The sequence below is a fragment of the Apis laboriosa genome, unplaced genomic scaffold (assembly GCF_014066325.1).
Source record: "Apis laboriosa isolate Shangri-la unplaced genomic scaffold, ASM1406632v1 scaffold1_cov151, whole genome shotgun sequence".
NCBI lineage: Eukaryota > Metazoa > Arthropoda > Insecta > Hymenoptera > Apidae > Apis > Apis laboriosa.
In genome coordinates, this window is record NW_025222279.1 from 2932314 (window position 1) to 2954975 (window position 22662).

General features: G+C 43.5%; 1 protein-coding gene across 3 annotated transcripts in view; it reads right to left on the minus strand.

Annotated features, from left to right (window-relative positions):
* Positions 1–1409: 1409 nt before the first annotated feature.
* Positions 1410–22662, minus strand: part of LOC122712420 (protein Tob1-like) — a 106354-nt gene continuing 85101 nt past the window's right edge. For all 3 annotated transcript variants that reach the window (XM_043932096.1, XM_043932098.1, XM_043932097.1), the window contains 2 exons: positions 12869–13810; positions 1410–12143 (listed from right to left, as the gene is read on the minus strand). In XM_043932096.1, the coding sequence (XP_043788031.1) occupies positions 11501–12143; positions 12869–13810 (1585 nt within the window). In that variant the 3' untranslated portion in view covers positions 1410–11500. The remainder of the gene's footprint in view (positions 12144–12868; positions 13811–22662) is intronic.

A 22662-nucleotide genomic window follows, 5' to 3' on the forward strand; every position in this document is an offset into this window, starting at 1 on the left:
GAGGAACCGGACTCTGCCCAAAATTGTCGCGAGAGGTGGCGATCGACACGAGATCCAAGCGGGGATTCGATCCAGGAAGCGAGTTTGATCGGCACCACCCTCGTCCACCGTACTTGCACGAGAAACAATATTGTATAAGAAAGAACACACCCTCGAGAAACGAAAAGTTCCCTCCGTAACCGCATGCACTCACGCACGCACGAAACAGGCAAACAATCGGGAAAACGTTCTCTCATTTTCTCCTCGCCCTCGTCTTTATTATACCCATTCGCTCTTAACTTGTACGCGTGAAACGAAATTTTCTTGAAACTTTTCTCGACGGATCTCCGCAGAAGAAGCCACTGAACGATGGAGACAACACCACGAACAACAACTGCGCTAATTCGAATAATCAAGTTCGAAATCGGTCGATCGATAGTGTCGAGAAGGATGATCGTTCCACCGCGAATCATTTCAAGCTGCATCCTCAGTGAAACCAGATTTCTTAAAAAATAATTTTCTACATTTTTTTCCCCGAATAAAAAAGTAACAATCTTTCTTATGATTAATGACAAAAATAAAATTCAAATGTATAATTAATTCTAATTACGCCTAATTCAATATAGACAAAATATTTCAACAATTTATTTAAATATATTCTAGTATACGCGGAATAACGAAAGGTTGCACAGATCGTAACTTCAGTGAGAACGCAGCTTTACGCGAGAGGTCGCCATTTGCATTATACAGAGACCTCTAGACGCGAACAGCTCTCAATCGAAGCTTTCGTAAAAAAATCTGCGACCTAATTGTCTCTTAATTTTTTTTTTTCTATCGATTCCGTCGACACCGAGACACTCGTTCGGAATCGACGGTGTATCCTCTGTATTTTTCTATAAAATTATAAAAAATCCACCGTATCTCTCGACCCGTATCCCCCTCCTTTCTCGATCCCCTGAATTGTTCATCCCTCCTCGACCAGTGATCGCGTGAGTTCGTGAACGCGTCTCTCGGCCGGAAGCGCGTGTCGCTTCCGTTCGCCAGCCAAGCGCACGGTGCTCTTAATTAATAAACCTAACAACACGCCGCTGCTTCTCTCGGCTTTACTAAATACGACTAAACTGGTTGTTGCGAGGTTTCCACTGTTGTCGCATAGTCCGTTCTCTTTCGAGGCGATCGTGCTACGCCTTTCCTCTTTTTTCTCTTCTCTCTCATTCTCTTTTCTCTCCCTCTATTCCTCTTCTCGAAGAAGAAAAGAAACACTTGGCTGCACACACGCCTGCGTTTCTATGGACGCGCGCGACAAACGAGTGGTACACGGAAACAAGGTCGACAATATATGCGGTACAATATATCTCAAATTCATAGCGATAATAATAGTAATAATAATAATAATAATAATAATAATAATAATAATAATAATAATAATATTAATAAGAATAATCATTTTTATAAGAGTAATAAGAATAACGATAATATTACAGTAGTAATAGTAGTAATAAACAAAGCATTTGACAAGCTGCAGAAATACAATACAAAGGTACAAATAATAGGGAACAAAAAAATCATCATTATCATCTCAGGACTCTGTTATGTGTTACGAATTAACATAATATGTATTGTGAGATTGTGTATGTCTCTGTATGTGTGTTTGTGTACACGTTTGTTCCTTCACGAACAGGCTGCATACATTGTATATATTTTTTTTCTTTTTACGCACGCGTCTTTTACGCTTTTTTCTTTGTTTCTTTTTTTATCTTTTTTTTTCTATTTTTTTTTTTTCCTTTTATCCATTAAACGAACAGCATCTTTTCTGGCGCCGCTCTCGATCAACGAAAGGACGATTTTTTTTTTTTTTTTTTTTTGATCAACGATCGATTTAAGTATCGTCAGTGTTATCAATGCGTCACGAGATTTTCATCTCCGTTTTTCCCTCTATCTCACACTTTCCCTTAACGCACTCTTTCTCGCTCTTTCACTCTTACTCACGGCATCCTTCCATTCCCCAAAATTTAATATCCTTTCCTCTTCTTCTTCTCTCTCCAACGTTCTTTCTCTCACTCGTCCTTTCTCTCAGTATCTCTCTTTTTTTTTTTTTTTTTTTCGTACGCACAAACACTGTTCCGCTTTTTGTCTCGTATGCTTTGATATTTATATATATGTATATATATATATAAAAATACAAAAAATAATTTACAAAATGATATTATAAGTATATTTTACACGCGAGTTTCATTTTTGTCTCACACTTGACTTGTTTTTTGGTTTTTCTCTTTATCCCTTTCGTCCACTCTCCCTCGTTTCAGCCGGTGTGTTACTTGTCGGATTGTTCGTGTGTGTTAGCGCGTGTGTAATATGTGTACATGCCTGCCTATGTGTATGTGTACATATATATATGTATATGCTTCGTTCCATTTTTCTCATTTCGCCCTCTCTCGTTTCATAATTCGCTAATTTCTTTTTTTTTTCTTCTTCTTCTTCTTCTTCTCTCTTTTTTGGGTCGAGAGGATGACCCGGATATTTGAAAAATTTCAAGAAACGCTTCTTTCAAATCTCTCTTCCTCACTCGTACACTCATTCTTCTCTCTGTTCTAACCCTCTTCACCCTGATGTTTAATTCAGAACAAGCAACACGCCGAAAAACTCTGATTTTTCACCTCACCCATTGTTTTTTTCTTAGGTATTTTTCGGTTTTTTTTTTTTTTACTCTTTTGGTTTGTCTCCTCGTTAAACAAAATATAATAGCAGTGTATGTATATAATATATATATATATATGTATGTACGTATAATTTTCTCATATAAATATGCTCTATACATATATATTTATACTTTTATATATATGCACGTATCTTTTATATATATATATTAATAACTCATTCGTGGATCGTAAGAGATATAGAAAACAAATCCGTTACAACAGGATAATCACTGTAACTGTAATTATGTCAAACCACTTATACTATTAACAAAAATATATATATATATATAATGGTATATATATTAGAGGAGCGAAGCACGCTGATATAATCAAATATGTCATACAAAAAAAAGGACAAAAACAACAATAACAAACTATCAAAAAGAAAAAAAAAATAATAAAAGAATTAAAATAAAAAGTAAAAGAAGAAAAGGAGGAAATATATATATATATATATATATTGGTGAAAAAGGTGATCTTAATATCTAAGAAAAGAATGGCGAACATCGCTGATCGTTTTCACGTTTATCGTTTCTTGAAAAATTAACATCACGTTGTTCGATAAGAGATCTCCTTTTTTTTTTTTGTTGACGATCTTCGTTAACGATTGGCGTTGTTCGCGCAATAGATCCATCTGGATGGATCGTCGAATTGACGGTAAGAAAAATATGTTCTTATATAGCTTACTTAACGCACACTTAGTAAAGGTAAAACGGTTCTCGTACAAAAATAAAGGAACAAAATCTAAAGCCAACAGAAAATACATCTCGATTACAATAATAATATAATCAATATTAATAATAATAATAATAATAATAGTAATAATAATAATAATAATAATAATAAAATCGTAATAGTAATAAAAAAAAAGGAGAAGAAATAGTATGAAAGAAACAACGGTAGCGGTTGAAAATGGTACCTATATACAGATATACATATATAGGCGCACAGTGTCTCGCTGTTTGTCTCGCTTGCACGCATCCTCAACACTTGCTCACCCACTTTGTTCGTTCTTTCTCTCTCTCCCATATATACATACATACACACATGTTTCATCATTCGCACGTACACATGTATCACTCGTCGCATCGTCTCTCGTTCTCACATTCGATTCCGAGTGTATACGGATCACGATGAAAAAGTGTTAAAACGACGATAAACGCGGGAAAAAAGAACGTAGGCGCGCACGCGTGTAAACAAACCGTGTTTAGCGAACAGAACGAAAAGGAAAACGTCGCGTCACGGAAGGGGTCAAGAAACAAGAGACATCCACGTATGCATCGAGAAACAACTGCTCAGCCTGTGGAAATTTTCGTTTCTCCACGCACACTGATTTTCAACGGTCTCTCGAATCATGGTCGAAACACTGTTTTCAGATATATATGATTATATTTCGATCGGAAAATTCGTATCTTTTCACTCGCACAACCACGCACACGCGCGCGTTTTATATCTTTCGCTCAAAGTTTCAAGCTCTCTCTCTCTCTCTCTTTCTCTTTCTCTCCCTTCCTTTCGCACTATTGTTTCTTTTCCTCGTTTTCTCCGCCGCTTGTTTCATCCCTCTCTCTTGCTACGTACGAAACGATGAAGACTGGGGCCTGGGGTGGGGCTTCGGAGAAGGGGCATTTCGTAACAGTTACATTTAGGATGCACTTACACGAGTAACATAGTTGCTTGTTTTTTTGGTTTTTCTTTACCGTTTCGACACCGAGAGTGTGACTTGGGTGGGGTACAAAAAGGTTTTTCTTTCTTTCTCTTCTTCTCTTTCGCAGATCTCTCCGTCCCTGCCCGGAGAACGCCGCCTTCGAGTCAACATGGCGCGCCCTCCGGTCCCGCAGTCGAGGGCTGATCCCGCCATTTCCGGTCTTCGACAACGTCGAAACGACATTTTTTTACACTGTGTATCTGTTGCCAATTCGCCTTGTTTCCCGTTACGATTCTGTTCGCATCGTTTTTTGACGGTGTTCGTCGAGGGTCGCTGCGATCTTGTTGAGAACCGGAAGTCGACGGGCCGGCCTTCTACGCCACGCTGTAATCGAGATACAGCCCTACGCGGTATGTGTGTGTATATATAATATATATATAATATATATAATATATAATTATATATGTATATAGTTTACATTCAGCAAGTAGTTAAAGTATTGAAAAATATATATGTAATTAATTACAAATCTAATGATCATCCTCTTGTTAATTCATTATTTGGTAGAATAATCGATAGGTTTTTTTTTTTTTTGGGTCTTTCTTTGTGTTTCTCCGTGTGTCGTGTGCGTGTGTGTGTATGTGTAGTAGTAGTAGTAGTGTCTTTGCTGTCTGTGTGTGCGCGTGAGTGTGTAGCTTCGAGTGTGTCCGATACACAAAACGCATATTTAATATTGTTCGCTTCCATTCAGCTTTCATTTTGCTTTACTCTTGCTGCTTTTCTTTTTTTTTTTTCTTTTTTTTTTCTTTTTTCATTTTTCAACATGAAACGGCTTTCTCTTTTCAACTGTGCCTGGAGATCGTATCACGTTTGCTCACTTCCGCTCTGACACGCGAGTCTCGCATCATTTTGTTGTTCGAATCGTTCTCCTTCTTTACACGCGTGTGCGCGTGTATTTCTGTTCCCTTTTTCTGTTCCTTTTTTCTTTTTTTTTCATCCAAACTTTTTTCATCCAACGAAGAAAAGCTTTCGAGAACGAATCGATGATACATCGTCTCGAGTTGTTTCGAATTTTTCTCTGTTCCATTTTTTTTTCTTTTTTTTTTTTTTTTTTTTCCTAATCACGCGCGTCAGAGCCTCGCACAATTTCTTTACTCTCTTTTTCTTCCTCACTCCCTTTCCCTCACTTTTCTCTCTATAAATGTATGAATATATATTATATCTAATATTGCAGTGTTCGGTTATCGCTATGACATTAGTTACGTTACCACGATTACTTGTTTCTCCATTTACGGTTAAAAAGACAATATCGATCGCTATAGTTTATAGACACATGATACTTTAAAGAGACAGATTTACCGTTTGTTTACGTCGTCACGTTACTCACGTGTTTATTAATTATTAGTTACTTTTTTTATTCTTTTTTTCATATTACTTCTTGTGTGTCGTGTACCCGAGTTACTTCGAACGGTTATTCAACTGTGTGTTCGTGTACAGTGTGTGTCATGTGTGTTCGTGTCCGTGTGTGTATTATCCTTAACCACTCGTCCTCATTTTTTTTTTATTCGTTAACGAATACATCCATTACAGATTATGGAAAACTATGCTTAATTTTTTTTTTCTTTTTTTGTTTCCTTGCTTACAAAGTGTTTCATTACAATCGTATTGTAATCGTATAATACTATATGTTTATCTTTTTGTATGTATCTCAATGTATGCTCTATATCTCGTTCCTTTCTCTCTCTGTCCTTCTCCTCATTCCTTTCTCTCTCTTTCTCTCTCTCTTCACTCACCTCAACTCATCCATCTCGCGCCTCCATCATGCATCCATCGATTTCAATCCGATTCATTATCTTTCTCTTTCTCTTTCACTCGTTCTTTTTTTTCTTTTTTTTTTTTTTTTTTTTTTTTTTTGGTTTTGCTAGAAGAGTATACATCGTGTACGTGTGTTTGATTCTTCGCTGAACTGAGCCTCTCGTCTCAAGCCGAGATCCACATTTGATTCGCAACTCATTGCAACGCTTGCTCCAACTTTCCTTCTTAATCTTTCTCTCGCCATTCTCCTATCCCATTCCTGATCGGATCGTTGAAGAAGAAAGAAAAAAAAAAGGCCTCGAGACATTTATAATGAACATCGCCAAAGCGCGACGAGGATCGTCGTCTTGGATCTTGTTCGAGGATCTCGATTTCGTACACCCAATTTGTTCGATGATTACAAAGATTAGATTAGAAAAATAATCCAAGAGAGCTTTCTCTCTCTTTCTCTCGAGGCTCGATCGAAAATTCTTCCTTTTCTTTTTCTTTTTTTTTTTTTTTTTCTATCTAGCCAGGACCAACGATCCGAATATATCGAGAAAGTGATCCGAGAATTGGGTCACCTTACACTGATGGACGTCTTCCGTACCAACCCTCGAAAGTCTTTACTCCTTCTCCCTTCTTTCCCTCGACTCATCATTCAATCCAATCGATTTCTTTCGCTCTATCTTTCTCTCTTTTTCTCTCTCTCCAATCTCTCCCCCTCTCTCTCTTTAACAATAGCAGGTACTAGCATAGCTACCACAGTCGTACGTATCGTTAATAGTTACAATTAAGTTTAGATATTACTATAAAGGGTACTGTTCTCCCACCTTGTCCCCTCTCGCCTCTGTTCCCCGCGATTTTTCCTCTTCCATCCACTTTTTCCTACCCTTATTAGTTCCGCGGTTAAAAAACATTTGTTTTTAGCACCCCCTCGCGCGGCCACACAACTGCCGAATCGCTCGACAATCTTCAAGATTCCTCGATTTTCCATGATAGGAAGAAGCCTCGACACGGCCCCTCTCTCTCTCTCTCTTTCTCTCTCTCCATTCTTCTCGTGAAGAGTCTCTTAATCTTATATCGAAGGAACTCTTCTTTCAGGGAATTTTCCGTCCGAGAAACCGAATTTTCGAGAACACCGTTATTCGAGAACGAGGTTATCTTATCCCTCGACAAAATTTACCATCGAAGAAATCCATTTTCGTTATCCAAATTAGGAGAAATTTCGTTCGACTGGACAAAAAAAAAGCGAGCAAAGACGTCGAGGATCGGTCGATCGATGCGCTCTCGGATCCATGACGGAACGACCGCAGGAAGCTGGTTGCTCGGCGTCGATCATACAAAACTTGCTATATAAAAATCCGTACGAAAGAACGACGAAAGTTCACGCCTAAAAATTATACTACTTATTACACTTACACGATACAAAGTTTCACGCTAAAGTTTTTTTTTTTTTTCTTTTTTCAAAACTAGTCTAAGAGAGGACCGAGCGGATCGACCGACGCGAAACGCGAATCTTCTTCTTTCTCTTCTTACTTTGCGCGCGAGCAATTCGACAATCCATGGCCGCGTTTATTCCGTACGTTTGTCCCACGACGACAAGATTAAACACTTTTTTTTTTTAATACTTTTAGCACCTAGTGCCCGGCCCGCGGCTCGCGGCACCTCCGCCATTGTTGCTGTCGCGGCTTCTCGCGATTGCTCGACGGACGGGGCCGACCGTGACCCGATCTGACAAGTTGATGATCAAATAAGGAGAAGTTATGATTCATCCGTGCTATGCTCGGAGACTGGATATTGGATTTGAAGCCCGAGGTCGAGCGTGGAGCGGGCACGTAAGAGAGCGATTTTCGATCCGATTTTTTTTAAACCGATTTAATTTATTAATACGTTTCGAGTAAATTCGAGTTTAAAAGTGGTAAATGAATTTGATGGAATTTTTTTTTTTTTTTTTTTTTTTTACTTATGAGAGAAGCTAATAATTTTTGTAATTTTAAACTCAAATATTTTTTATAGAGAGCTAATTTTAATTCTGCCCAACTTTCCCCGCCGATCGATAAATATTCATAGAATTATAGAATGACAACGCGAACGCGAAGCCCCCGAAAACTTATATCGCACTTCGATAAAAAAATATTCGGCAAAATTGAATATCCTGATGCATAGCTCCACGCAAACGGATCGACGCCCGGAGGCGTGTTCGAGGTCACGAGCACGGTCGCATCTCCGGCCGTCGAGGACAGTAACAGCGGCCTTTAACAACGTAATCATCTAATTAATCTCGCGAACGCGAACCGGCTGGTTGCTCGCTGCTCCAAACCCCTTTCACCGGCTTTGTTTCCCTTTCGACGCGCCCTTTGTCCATGATTTTCGAACATCGTTGGACCAGGACGCCAACCACGTTAGTTCGGATAACCTGGAATCGGCGCCTGTCAATAGATCGTACAGATTAGAAATACAGGAATTTAAGGAGATGAAAACAGGAATTAGGAAAGTTCGAGTATAATCGCGCGTCGAACTTCGTTCGATCACAATTTTGAGAACGTTGTCCCGTTATGGACGAATCTAGCGTCGTCCGATTGATCCGTTAATCCCACGCGATAAAATAGGTTAGGTCGCGTCGAAAGAAAATCTTACAAGGGAAACGAAGGGATTATTACAATAATCGAAATGGTCGATCATGGTCGACAACAAGTTCTTCTTAAGCTCAAATATTTTTTTTTAAGCCCGTATAACGACCGCAGTCGACCGTTCTTTTCAAAGTTTTTTTTTTTTCTTTTTCTTCTTCGATACGACGGTCGACTCTAGACGCCACTAACGCCACGGTGCGCTCACGGCCGTGAAGAGAAACTCTGATTCCCTTGGCGGGGCAGCGACGCAACGCGGCCATATTCCCGTTCGCGCGAACACGCCACCACTACTCTTCTTCCCTTTTTCTATTCTTTCTCCCTCTCTCTTTCTCTCCTCTTCTTTGCTTCTTCGCTTTTTTCAATTTTTTTTTCTCTCCTACGCTCTACTGCATTTATTATAAAAATAAAATGTAAAATCGTACCGAGGACGAGTTTTCCGAACGGTATGGAACCGCGAGCACCATCTGCGACTCGATCGAGAAAGAATCCCACCGGCAGCCGTGCTACATATATAATATATATCATCGTCCTCTTCGCTTTTCCAACACCGTCACGTTTTCTTCTTCAAAGATCGTTCTCCTTCTTCCTCTTCGATTCGGTCGTCGGTTTTCTTCCACCCCCGAATCGAACAAATGTGCGTAAGAGGAATAATCTAGCAGAAAATGTGTCACGACTAACAATCTTCCCGGGTGTTCGTTCGTCGACGCTTCGACAGACCGGATACTGGTAGTCCCTACACCGTTTCGCGACAACCCGCGAAGTGAGTGCATATTTTGAATATAATACATAGGCTCTACAGATATATTCAATATCAATTCTCCGACTATACCAGTGAAAAAATAAATTATTACACGTTGGTAATATCTGTGTGTACGTGTTGGTGAAGTCGTGCGCGATATTAAGTGTCCGCACACCCCGCCCTCAATGTGTCTTTACCACGGACGCGTGATGCCTCCGTGTGTATGTGTGTTTGTGTATATATGTATATATATATATATATGTATGTATATCCTTCCGTGTCTCTGTATATACTCGTGATCGTGTCACCACGCCACTACCAGGCGGGGCGTTTCCGTGTGTTCACGTGGCAAATGTAGATACAATGTATATATATGTATATACATATATATATGCATATGTATATGTATATAGGTCGCCAGGTAAATGGTTGGGAGTGAGTGTGTCCGTTGCGTATGAATCTGGCCCGTATGGAATTTTACGTACGCGTCTCGTACGAATTTGTATGTGTGTCTCTTGGCTCTTTCGCTGTCCCAGGTGTGGGCGCATGGCGCATCGTTCGACCTTTTCATTTCTCTCTCTCTCTCTCATTCTCTTCTTCCATCCTTCTTCAAGCATATCACGAATTGGTCTCTCTGCGGTCTCAGTATAGAGTACGCGTCTTATATACACGCAATTCCATTTTTACGCGACCGTATCTCAAGATTTATTCGCCTCAAGATGGCTGCCGATCAAATTAGTCCGAAACACAAGTGGCAATCATTCGAACGACGAGCGCCATCGCGCAATCGGGTCCATGGTATCCGTGTTGTTGTTGTTGTTGTTGTTGTTTTTCGGTTACAGAATGTTCAAGATACACGCGGCTTTTCTATATATATATATGTTAGTCGGTCGCAAAGTTCGCGTTCGCGAGTACCGTCGCATCGAACAATCCCACCTCCTCTTCTTTCGTTCCTCCGCCTCTTCTCTCCTCCCGAACGTGTTCCACGCACGCCTCAGCGCACAGGCTCACCGAACACGAATCCCTCTATACACGCTCTATATAATCTCATTCTCGCTCTAACTCTCGTTCTCTTCCTCTTTCGTTCTCTTTCGTTCTCCCTTTTTCACGCTTTCTCTCTCTCTCTCTCTCTCTCTCTCTTTCTCTCTCATTTTCTCCACGTCCACGTCGTGTCGTCTTGATGCTCGCGCGCGTCGACCTCGGTGCTGTCTCTTCCACGGTGCTTCCATCGCGTCCGTCCTCTTCCTCTCTCCCTGTCTCCCTATTTCGCGCACGTAAATTGTTCACACGCGTAAGATCGAGCGGATCGCCATATTCGAGAGAAAGAGAGAGAGAGAGAGAGAGAAATAGAGAGGCGGACAAAGAGAGCACCGCACAGCAATAGCAGTGCACGCTCTTTCGCCGATTCTCTCTTTCTCTCTTTCTCTCTCTCTCTCTCTCTTTCTCTCTCTTCCTCCCGAAAGATAGAAGATCGAACGAGAAGACAGGAGTCGATGAGCTTCGGGCGTCGTCGCGATGATCCGATGATCCTCGAAGAGGGTGTTTGGGGAGGGGGGAGGGTATCGTTGCACTAGCAATGCAGAGCTACCGACCTTGCCGCTTTGTTGTTTTGGATTGGACGCTCGTTTCGCCAGAAGAGAGACAGAGTGGGGAACTCTATGCGTACATAGCGTGGGGTGAGCAGGAAGGTGAGCTCCGATCGGATGGTGCAAGCGAAATCTGGTTGTACGTGTGTATATGTATGTGTGTGTGTATGTGTGTGTGTGTATATATTACGTGTGTGTATTACGTGTGTGTATTACGTGTGTCAGGGTACGGAACCTAGACTCTGGACGACGAAGACGTCTCGACGCACGAGATAGAGGCTGGAACCGTGGCCCGTTCACTCACGTTCGCACGGCCCGGCCTCTCATACTATCCTCCCCGACTCCCCTTCCTGTCCTGTGAAGCAGCAGAGGATCAGACGCGACTCGAGCCGCGCCAGCCGCTCGGTCTCCACTCGCGCGGGGTATTAGTTGGCTACGAGGAGGTGCTGGTACTGGCTGGCCGGGTACGGCGCCACGGATCCAAGGCCAAAGTTGTTCAACCCCTCGACGAGCGCCGTCTTGTCCTGCTGCTGGCCGGACCCGTTCACGTTGCTGTTCGTCGCCGCGGACCCGACCGGGCCCAGGTTCCCGGCGCTCTGCGAATTCCCGTTGCTTCCCGCCGCGTTGCTCGTTCCGTTCACGCTCCCACCGTAGAACTGGTGGCCGGCGATCGTGGTCGGGTCGAGGTAGGACGATGGGAAGTTGACGCCTGTGTAGAGGTCGGCGGACAGGTAGCCGCCGTGGCTCGACGAGTCGAAGATGTTGCGATGGGGGAATTGGGGATGATACGCGGCCGGCCCGTGCTGGAAGAAGTACGCGCTTGGGTCCGTGTGCTGTTGGCCGCCACCCGCCACTATGCTTCCGGGCGAGAGGCTGCGGCTTCGGGGAGAGGTTTGCGAAACGGGCAGCCCGCCCGCCGCTGCCGCTTGCTGCTGCTGCTGCTGTTGTTGCTGTTGCTGTTGTTGCTGCTGCTGCTGCTGCTGCTGGTGCTGGTGGTGATGGTGGTGGTGGATCTGTTGCTGCATCGCCCGCTGCTTGATGTAGTTCGAGAACTCGGTCGGGGACATTCTGAAAGCAACACGGTTACGTGCGGTTCATTTGTCTGCTGCTCGCCGGTTTGCTATTGCGGTCGGCGGATGAGAGGGAGGGGGGGATATACACTGTGGGAAGGGGGAGTTGTACGGTCGGTCTCCGGGTCTCAACCCTTTCGGTGTTAAGATTGCGCTCGGGTATGCGGGCGGTTAACTATCCTAGCCGTGATCACTACGTGGCGTAGTGGTGAGGCTAGGCTTGGCAAGTTCATCGACGGATGGAAATCGTCGTACATGGTGTACGTATCTAGGGGATTCGGAGGGTGAAAGGTAACTCGTGCGTGTCTCGGAGACCATTCCGTGTTTTGACTCGTGGTTGTAACCAAATTTTCGTCTTTTCGAACATTTTCACGATTTTAACTCATTAAGGACCCGAGCGGTAATAATACGATATACGATGCAAAAGCTCACTGCACAAGAACAAAGACACGAGAAAGAAAGAAAGAAAGAAAGAATGAAAGAAAAGAATGAGCGAGGAAAAAAATATTACAAGCGAATCCCCCTTTCGTACTCGACTAATGTTAAAAAGCAGAGTTCAATAATTTAATCTGAAAATAAATTGGTCCTTAATGGATTAATACCGCGAATGAGCGAATACTTAACGCGTTATACACGATAAAATTCATCCATTCTCCCGCCTTCGTTACATTACCTTCTCTCTCTTCGGAAAAACATGTCTAGAAAGGCATACTGTCCACCAACCTGTTCGCTCGTTTGCTGCTCGTCTTCAACTTGGTGCTTCCGAACTTGGTCTGCGCGAAGGTGGCCGTGGTGAAGGTGAGCGGCGCCGTGGTACGCGGGATGAACGCCGGAACGGGGCTGGGCGAGCCCTTGAACGAGGTGGTGATGGGCGTCGGCGAGGGCGCCGACGAGGAGCCGGATCCGTGGCCGCTCTGCTGGTTGTTGGACGACCCGTTGCTCGCGTTGCTGCCCAACGAGCTCGGGAACGGGGACGTGGACTTGGGGCTAAGGCTGAGCCCGCCCAGCGACGTGCCCACGGCCTCGATGGGCCTGAAGCACTGGGCCTCGGGGTTGAACGTCTTGGTCACCTCCCGGTCGGCCGAGCTCTCGTCGTGCGGGTCCCCCGTCTCCGAGTAGAGGATCTTGACCGCGTTCATCTCGCCGATGCGGTAGCTCACCTCACCGGGGTCGACCCACACGGCCAACTCCGCTGGAAGGTTCTCCAAGATGTCCTGGATCGGCACGCCGCTCTCCTTCGCCGCCTTCTCCAACACCGGGTCGACCGGGTCGCCCGTCTTCAAGCATCTGAACGCCGATCCCTTGAAAGGTTTCTCCGGGTACCAGTGCCCCTTGAACTTGTCCTTGAGCGCCTTCTCGAGCTCCTCGCCGAAGATGTTCACCCGCCTTCGCGGCAGTTTGTTGTAGAGGTACGATATCACGAAGTTGAGCGCCACCTGCACCTCGATGTGCATCTTGCCCTTTGCTGGGAGAATCTTCGGGCTGTTGCTTGTCCTCGCAGCCGCGGAATAGTACTCAGCACCCTCGCACGATCGGCCGTCTTGCCGCCAACGCCTCGCGACCCCTCGACGACGCGCCACTAGACGACACGGCCGTCCACTGTGGCGTCTGGCTGATTGAGATTCGGGTGTTGCCTCGTCTCGGTCGACGGATAGATCCCTCTGACTGTAACGTGAAATGGGAAATTTTTCGTTAGACGGGTCGTCCACGCTTTCGCCGATCTTCTCGATTATTTCGAAAAAATTTCGGAAGAACGAGAAAGAGACAGAGAGAGAGAGAGAGAGAGACTTTACGTTCGTACGTAAAGCGTGTAATGTTATTACATTAGACGTTATATTGGGCTGCGTTTTCAAAGAATTGAAAAGCCTTTAACGAGTCTCCATCGAGGGGGAAAAAGTATAAAAATTGGTATAAAAATTCGCGAGCGACGCACAAAGAAAGAAGCACGGCCCTCTTCCATCGGTTGTGTCGAGTGGTTTTTCAACGAGTGGCGAAATCACATTAAAAGAGTGGAGTATCTTCGAAAGGCTTTCACCCCGGCTGGGCCCCGCGTTATCGGCTCCTTTTCACGATCGCGCATCGATACGGAACACCGCTTCCGGTTACTCGACCCACTCCTTCTCGCCCTCTGAACAGAGTCGAACGAGAGCCAATCGTTTCCCGCCTCGTATTCGCATAATACCCTCTCCCCACCACCCTTTCCCCGACAAAGCCCTCTCTTACCTCAATCCTCGCCCTCCCCCCTCCCCCTTTCCTCGCTTTATCTGCCCAGGATAATTTGAAACTCGAACGGCGGCGTGAGAATTTTAACGATTGCTACGGATAAGATGGGAAACGTCTTCTTTGAACCTGGTTATAAAAACTATATTGAATACAGTCGTGAGGGATAGAATGGGACGAATTTACGAATTGGACTTTCATTCCCCGAGAACAATTATTCAAAAATTTCGGCTGTTCTATCGGAAACGTTCACGATTATCTTCCAAACTTTCGTCCATTCGCGTGTCCATTTCGGGCAAAAATACTTAATAGGTGGAGAAGCAGTCGGAACGGCGTAACCGTTCCTCAAGATCCTCATTTCCGGCCGAGCAGTCGGCTAAAAAGAAAGCTCGCCAAGACGAGAGGGAAGTGCACTCCCCGAACTATCGCTCCCCTCTTCGGTCAAGTTCGAGTGTTCGTCCATTCTGGAAACGGTCGAGCTCGTGTCAAGAAGAATATTCAGCTGGCCGCGCGATTATGGGTGAGACAAACGCCAATAAAAGGGATTGCAGTCATTGCGTTGGGCCGAGTGGCCGTCTTCCGCAACCGGCGTCTCGTCGCAATTGCGGAAGCAGCCCTCTTCGAACGAAATCGAGAGGGAAAGGAGAGCTTTAAGCCTGTGCCTTTTCTTTTCCTCGCTTTCTTTCCCCTATCCTTTTCCGTCCGTCTCGCTCCCTTTGCTTCTCGTCAACGCACGTGTCACTCTGTTCTTCCTATCTTCGTCCACGTGTCTTTTGTCTCAAACACACGATCGCTCCCCTCTGTTCTTCAAGGATTGGTAAATTGGTGAACATCGAGGCTCTTAGGCTCTTGTCCTTCGAGAACTTGATGATTCCACGGTGATGTCTCTTTCTCTTTTTCTTCAGCGAGAAAGAAGGAGAGAGTTGTGAAGAGTTCAGTGAACTGGCAGCCATTTTAAGTGAACGTGAGAGAACGTCGGTACGCATTCCTCTTTTTCTTCTATTCTGGGTCTTTTTTTAAAGCTTGTATTATAAAGAATGCTGATATTTTTTCGTGGATCTTTAATCTTCTAGACATCGAAACGATTTTTTCTTTTTTTTTTTTGTCAACTTTTGTATTCGTTTCTCTAGAATCAATCATTCAAAGATGTTATTAAAAATTATACGTATTTATAAAATTACGAATGTACATGTATCGCCAATAGCCAGGTAAAAACGAATCGAACACAAGTTAAAAAGGAATAGAAAGAGAGGAAGGAATAGAGGAGGGAAAGAAAAATTGTAGGTTAAATAATATTTGAATGGAAACGGTTAACTCGTTTCTCTCTTTCCGGTCTCGTCCTCCGCATCCTTTGCGAGTTCCGCCCCTTCCCAGTCGAAACATAGAGCCGTAGACAACGCGTGGTATTTTTCAATTACGCGACTACACGCCGTCTTTTGCGGTCTCTGTGCGGCTCGTTCGCACTCCCTGGCTGCGGTCTAAACGTGAAAAAAACGCCACCACCATGGTCGTTTTAACGGTGAATAAATAACCGGCGATGTTTGAATTTTCTGCCGGAAGTCGTGCCGCATCTCGCGTCGCGCGGCAAGTGGAATCGAAACGTTTGAAGAAAAGATAAACTACTTAATTTACGTATTACACTTGAATTTTCATCCATCCATTTTTTTCTTTTTCAATCATCTTTTAATCTATTTATTAGCTTCATATATTTGTCTAATCATATAATAATAATATTTGTTTGATTTTTATAATTCGTTGGAAGAAATTTGAATAGGAGGAATAAAAGTTGATGATGAATTTATTTGTTTTATTTAGAAAAAGAAGAAAATGCATGCGTGTATTATAGTTTTAAAGCGTATGCTCTGCTCTATAGAGGATTAATAGTGCGTGGATCAGTATGCGGATGAATCAAAGTTGAATAGGAAGTGAATGAATTGAACACATACACTTCATTCTCGGTTGGCATTGACGTTACAATTTAGGGTTTGTGCAACCTTTACACACCGCTACTTGTACAAATTAGCCGACTTGATTTATATAACTCGTTTACAATGCGTCGAGCCATTTTTTGTTTCCGTTCTCATACTTGTTTCTTTTTAATTCTCATCGATCTCTTTTCTCCCCTCCTTTCCTCCACTCGAACAGACGTCCGACTCTATCTATTCTTTTGTAAATCAAAAGAGTAAAATATTTTTCCCCTTCCTTTACAATTTGACCGAAAATTTGATATCAAATTGTTTACAATTCGATATTCAAATATATATGTATCGTTTTGAAAGAGAAACTCATTTTTGTTTTAGAACGCGTACATAAATCTCTGGACAAACATGTTAAAACCGTTTTATCAATCTTTTCACCAACGATAATTCCATCGAGAACCAATTTCCACTTCGAAATTGAAACACACAGGGTATTGAAATAACATTGTACAACGCGATAATTTCATTTCACAAGCAACGTAATAACGCTTCAAAAAAAAGCTGCATCGATTTTTCCCCGAATAATCCCGCCCTAAACGCGTCAAAATATTAAAACGCGTTTTTACACGCATAATCGTTTACTTCGATCGATCCACTCGAAAATTACCAAAATCATCCGAGCACGAGAGCGTGGCCTTATTTCTCCCCTGCCATCTCTAAACCATCTCGTTGGAAACGCAGCAAAAGTTGATTCCTCAAGAGCCGTCGATACTTGCCAAGAAGCTGAAACCACCCCACCACCACTCTCGTCACCATCCAAAAGGAAAATGTTTTCGTTCCAGCCAACTCCTCCTCTCCTCGGGCAGTCGTTGCTGGATATGTAGGTTAACCCCGCTGCACCCTTTCTGCCTCTCCAGTGTAGTACTACACGACGACACCGGGGTTGCCGGTGGTATTGATCCCACGACCAGGGTTGCCGGAAGGTTCTCAAGTTAAAAATACACGGCCTTACGGAGTCGCGCGGCTTTGCCAACCGTTTTCGTGCCCTCTCCTCTCTGGGTATTTTCTCTCGCGGAGAGCTCCTCCAATAAAGGAAGAGAGAGAGAAAGAGAAAGAGAGAGAGAGGAGGAGTCGAGGGACGATTAAAGGTGACTGATAATTATCGTGGAAGCGAGCGTTGTTGTCCAAGTTTCTCGCGACCTCGAGCGTTTTACGACGCGGTCTCAACAACTTATTAAACAACCGCAACCCCTGCTAATTAAGAGACAAGACACTCGTTCCGCGCCTGTGGCGGCAATTAAAAAAACGAATCGCGAGGACGAGTCCAGGGTGAACGTGTGAAATTTAGAAATGGAGAATTTTAGGGACGGATGTGAATTTTTAGAAGCGTTCCTTTCTTTCTTTCTTTCTCTTTTTTAATCAGAAGGAAGAATGGAAAAGGGGGTTATGATGTTTATTATAAAGTAAAGTATTGGAAGGGGTTGATAGCCTCTGCTATCAACGGAGCGGTGGTGGTGTGAACCGGGGGTATTCCGAGAAGAGTCGATGAACGAAGAAAGGAAGGTAGTAGGATGGAAGCTAGTTGGATCCAAAGCGGAACAAGGATTGAGACACGACGCGAGTTGGAAATAAGATGGAAGGGGTTGAAATTGGGTGGGATACAGGCCCAAACAGGGAGTCGAAGTGGGTCGTGTCGATGCGAGGGCGAAGTGGGGCAAAAGTAGACCCGAACTAGGGCTGGCCGCTAACGATAGTCGTCTGAGAATTTGGGGCGTAATTTCAACTGTATTTTTTCGTCGGGGACGTTTCACGAAAGAGCGAGAGGGTAATTTTTAATTAGACAAGATGGGTAATTTAGATTTTATGGAAAATATGGAGACTATTAATTTTTAATCGTCGATTCAATCTCTATATAATTTCAATATTTATCTGAATTTATTACTGCAACGGACGTTTCGATGGATCAAAAAATGTAATCGAAAATCGACATCCATCTACTAAAAATTACATTTCTCCAGAATTTTGAAAGCCGTTGGCTCGAAACAATTGTACGACGAAAGGGATGTTGACTATTAACCTTACGAACACACGTCGCAAGGCTGTCGAGCACAGACGGCGGAAGCTTTGGCGAAGGGTGGCGCGGATTCAAAGGACAGCCTTTTTCCCCCGTGCCTCCGTGAAACCTTGAGGGTGAGAGGTTGGTTGCAGGTGCGCGTAAAGACCCACGAGTACGCCCTTTCCACGCGGCTGCTGAATGGAGGCCACGTGGCACTCAAGGGCCACCGAATATGGGCCAGAGAAGTGTTCTTCACCAAGAACCAAGTCAATGGAGCACGATTCCATCTTTCTCCCACTCTTTTCGATCCTCTTCTCCGCCTATCTTGTTCCTTCTATTCGTTATTTATTCGTTATTCTTTCGATTTTCTTTCCTCTTTATTTTATTCGCTGCGAGAGGAATCGAAGAAGAAAGAAGAAGAAGAAGAAGTCCGACAATCGTGACGCGTATCAAGTGGCTCTCTCCCTTCTCCTATCGAGAGAGGCTGACGGCGTCGTCTCGATGAACGACGCGTAATTGCGCATCCGTGCATCAGGGGGAACTGTGCCGAGCGCTCCACGTGGTGCTCGACCGCGATGGAATCGATTTTAGGAAGGCGAGCCACTGTTTTTCCCCCAGAATTCTCTCCCACTTCTCTCTCTCTCTTTCACTTTTTCTCTCTCTTTTTCGTGGATGCATGCACGAGCAGATTTCCGTTAAATGTTTCTCGCGGGGGGATTATATCGTTCCACTTTGAAACTGTAATATAGCGAAATGCGACGAGACTTGGCGATTTTCCGATTTTTTTTTTCTTCTTCTTTCGTGTTACTCGGTCGTTGACGAGAACCAATATTTTACTACGATATCTCTGAACGAGAGAATCGAGAGAGTATTATTAAAATAATCGATAGGTTTCGAAGATTTTTTATTATGAAATTGAAAAACGATGCAGATTATTATACAATCTTTTTACAATCGGAAGAAAATAAATAAAAAGAGAGAAAGAGAGAGAGAAATTTCTTATTAAATTAACGCGAGGTGTTAACGATCACAATTCTTTCGCATTGTGGAAGGGAAGCTCGAAGATTCCGTGGAAGAAAAGTATTCGTCGAATGAAGAAGACGGAGTGGGAAGTGGATTTAATTATTGGCTCGACCTAGATTGGGTCAAGACACGGGTGCTCGACCCGACCTAGCCGCCCCTGCCTTCTGTCGCCCGACGTGGAAAACTGTTTTAAACTGCTCCCTCGTCAAAACGCGAAACTAACTTCTGTTCCACTGAAAAATGCTACCGTATTCGAACACGGGGCGAGGAGAGACGAGGAGAATAAGCGTTGACACGATTACCTTACACACGAGCATCGAGATGACGTTCACTTATAACGCGAGGAAAAAACTTTTTATAGACAATCCTTGAATTCTCGTTTCTAAGAAAATCATCAAAAATCATCTTCCCTTCGCATCTCTCCAGACTAATCCCCCCTCTCCATCCCATTCCCTTCGAATCCATTCCCAATGACAACCCGATACACTAACTAACACCCCCTTCCCTGAACGCAGCAGAAGCCAAAACAACGTGACACAACAAGTTAGAATTAGGTTGTGAAGGATCCTCCTCCCAACTTGCTCCACCAAAGTTTCCAAGTTTCGTCCCTCGAACCTGTCGTCCTCTTCGATTCGCGAAAATTCAAGGCTGCCATCAACCCGATACGCGACGTGCAATGTTGCTCCTCCACCCTCCCCCCTTGCTCGTCGTCGCAAACTCGATGGCAACGTTGCTACGAATCGGCCACGTTGGCGTAGCGATGCGCCTGTAGCGGCTGCCACTGGCAACACTCCGATTACTCTATTCTGACAATGAATAGACGGGCGACGGGGGGAGGGGAGGAAACGGTGCGGAATCGAGGTTACGTAACGACCGGTTATACAACGGATCGGACACGTGCGCGAGCAGGCCGTGATGGCGGCGTGGTTTTAAAGGTCGTGGTTGCAGTCACAGTCGCATAAACAAATCGGCGAACGCGTCAGGGTGATATCGATTCGCGGGCAAACCCGGCTTACGCCTCCATTTTGCCGCATCGAGTCTGCGACACCCGATTTTCCACGATCGATCGTGTCACGCGAGAACCCTGATTTTTCTTTCTTTCGGTCCAAACGCGTTTCGCAATTTTCGCTCGCTCGAGGAGAGTCTTCGAGAGAGAGGAGAGAGAGAGAGAAAGAGAGAGTAAAAGGTTTTGGAGAAGATTTTGTAAATTAATCGATACGATTAATCGATGGAAATTTTCGTCGTATTCTCGTTCAGGAAAATGTTCTACGTCGAGGTTAAGTATTGCGAAAGCGTAGAGATGGGGAAGAGTAGATTTGAAGCGAACGATTCTGAGAATAAAAGAGGAGAATTTATTGGAAAAATATATTTCATATCGAAGAAACTTGGCGTATTGTAATTGTAGAGCGATGGATGTTGGAAGTGATAGTTGGATTTTGATTGTACGAGAATAGCATCGAAGTCGACGAAATCTATGATACATATCTTTAAATAAAAATTAGGGAAGATTTTTATTTTGTTTAATTATTGGAGATATCATCGTTGAAGAAGTATGATATTGGAAAGAATAGTAAAAGTAATTCGAGGCATGTTCGATATCACGTCGACAATACGTAATACGTTTCTAATTTTCTTGTTTCCCCTCAAGTAAAGAAGATTGTCGATTGTGTTACGAGGGTTTACCGAAGGAATTGAAACCTTTCAACCGGAGCTTTGCTCAATTACGGAACTTTGACGTCCATTCGATAGGATCTTTTTCGAAACCACGTTTGAAAAGAGCCGGTCGAAAGCGCATCGAGCATTTTTCATTTAACTTCCCAGCCGTCCCAGCTTCTCCTCGGCCTAGGAAATTTATTTTTCTGCTACGTAAGCGCGATTCCATTGAAATCCTTGGTCGCACTGCTACGTGGAACGAAGACACGAACGTTAACTCCGTTAATTATTCCTTTTAATAAAAGTAAGCACACATTTCTCGGGAAACAATAATAGGAAAGGATAATAGCGCGATTTGCACTATGATTTTTATGCCGTTAAAAGAATCGTACGAAGTAGCTTTACGACGAATGGGATATATTATAAAATATGCAAAACGAATCGTGCCTCGTTTCTTCATCTTTTTTCTCTCTTTTTCCTTTCCTTTTTCCTCATTTTTAATGCAAAACATCTTTTCCTTTATCGTGCATGTTACTTCATTCGTCGTAAATACACGTATATCTCTTAATATTAATTCTGAATATATACGAACAATAAAAATCAAAATAATAATTTCTCAAAGTCTAGTGAAATAATTTTTACAATTTCGAAAAGAAAATCAAGAAACCTTAAAAAAGATAATCTCATAGATAATCTCTAAAAAAAAAGAAAAGGAAAGAAAAAAGCAGAAACGCTTAAATAAAATTCTTCCACTCCTCTAATTTCCTTGTAACGAAAAATCAGCATTTCTCGCGTTCAACACTGTCATCAGCCGGAGGAACACGTGCGTAACAAGTCGCGTGATGTCGCAACGTCAACATTCGAGAAGCGAGCCGGTCGTTAGGGGTTAAATATCCCGTGTAATTAATAACCTTTGCACGTGACCGAGAAACGTCGTCGACGTCGCGGTTTTTCGCTCCTCCATTCGACACTCCATTCAAATAAATACCATCTCTCGGCCAACGACGACACTCGATTCGACACCCGTCCACTTTTCCGATTTCGTAACGCGCGAACCACCAACGGGAATATAAATGGTCGAATTTTCGTCCGGGGCCAATGCACGAGCGCCTTTTTACGAATTCGTCGACGCGCTTACGATCGCCTACGATCGTAACGATCGTAACGATCGTCTCTCTTCGTCGCCCTTGAATTTCGATGCGCAACGGTTGGAAACGGATCGAAACGATCGTGACGAAATCGGCGAGTGATTCGTCACGGTTTTGCTCGATCGAGGAATTTGAAATATTTCGAAGATCAAGCTTCTCTTCCGCCATATCATGAAACATGAAAGAAACCGATTCGATCGAGCAAAATTGCATATTTTAAAGTTAGTAAAGTAAAATATGCAAAATTTGCAGAAAAAGAAACGTACACACTTTTCAATTTATTTATATTATTATAATGAATTTACATCTTTTTAAATTTAATTCGAATCTATAGAATAAAAGGGGGATAATTTGGTTATGTCATTAACCAAAATTTAACATTTTACTCAGAATTCGAAGAGTAGCGATAAAGATGGTGGCCCCGTAAACTCATCGTCAGGGGGGGAGGGGAGCCGAGAAGAGCTGAACGAACGGAGAGGGGGAAAGGAAAGGTAGCGG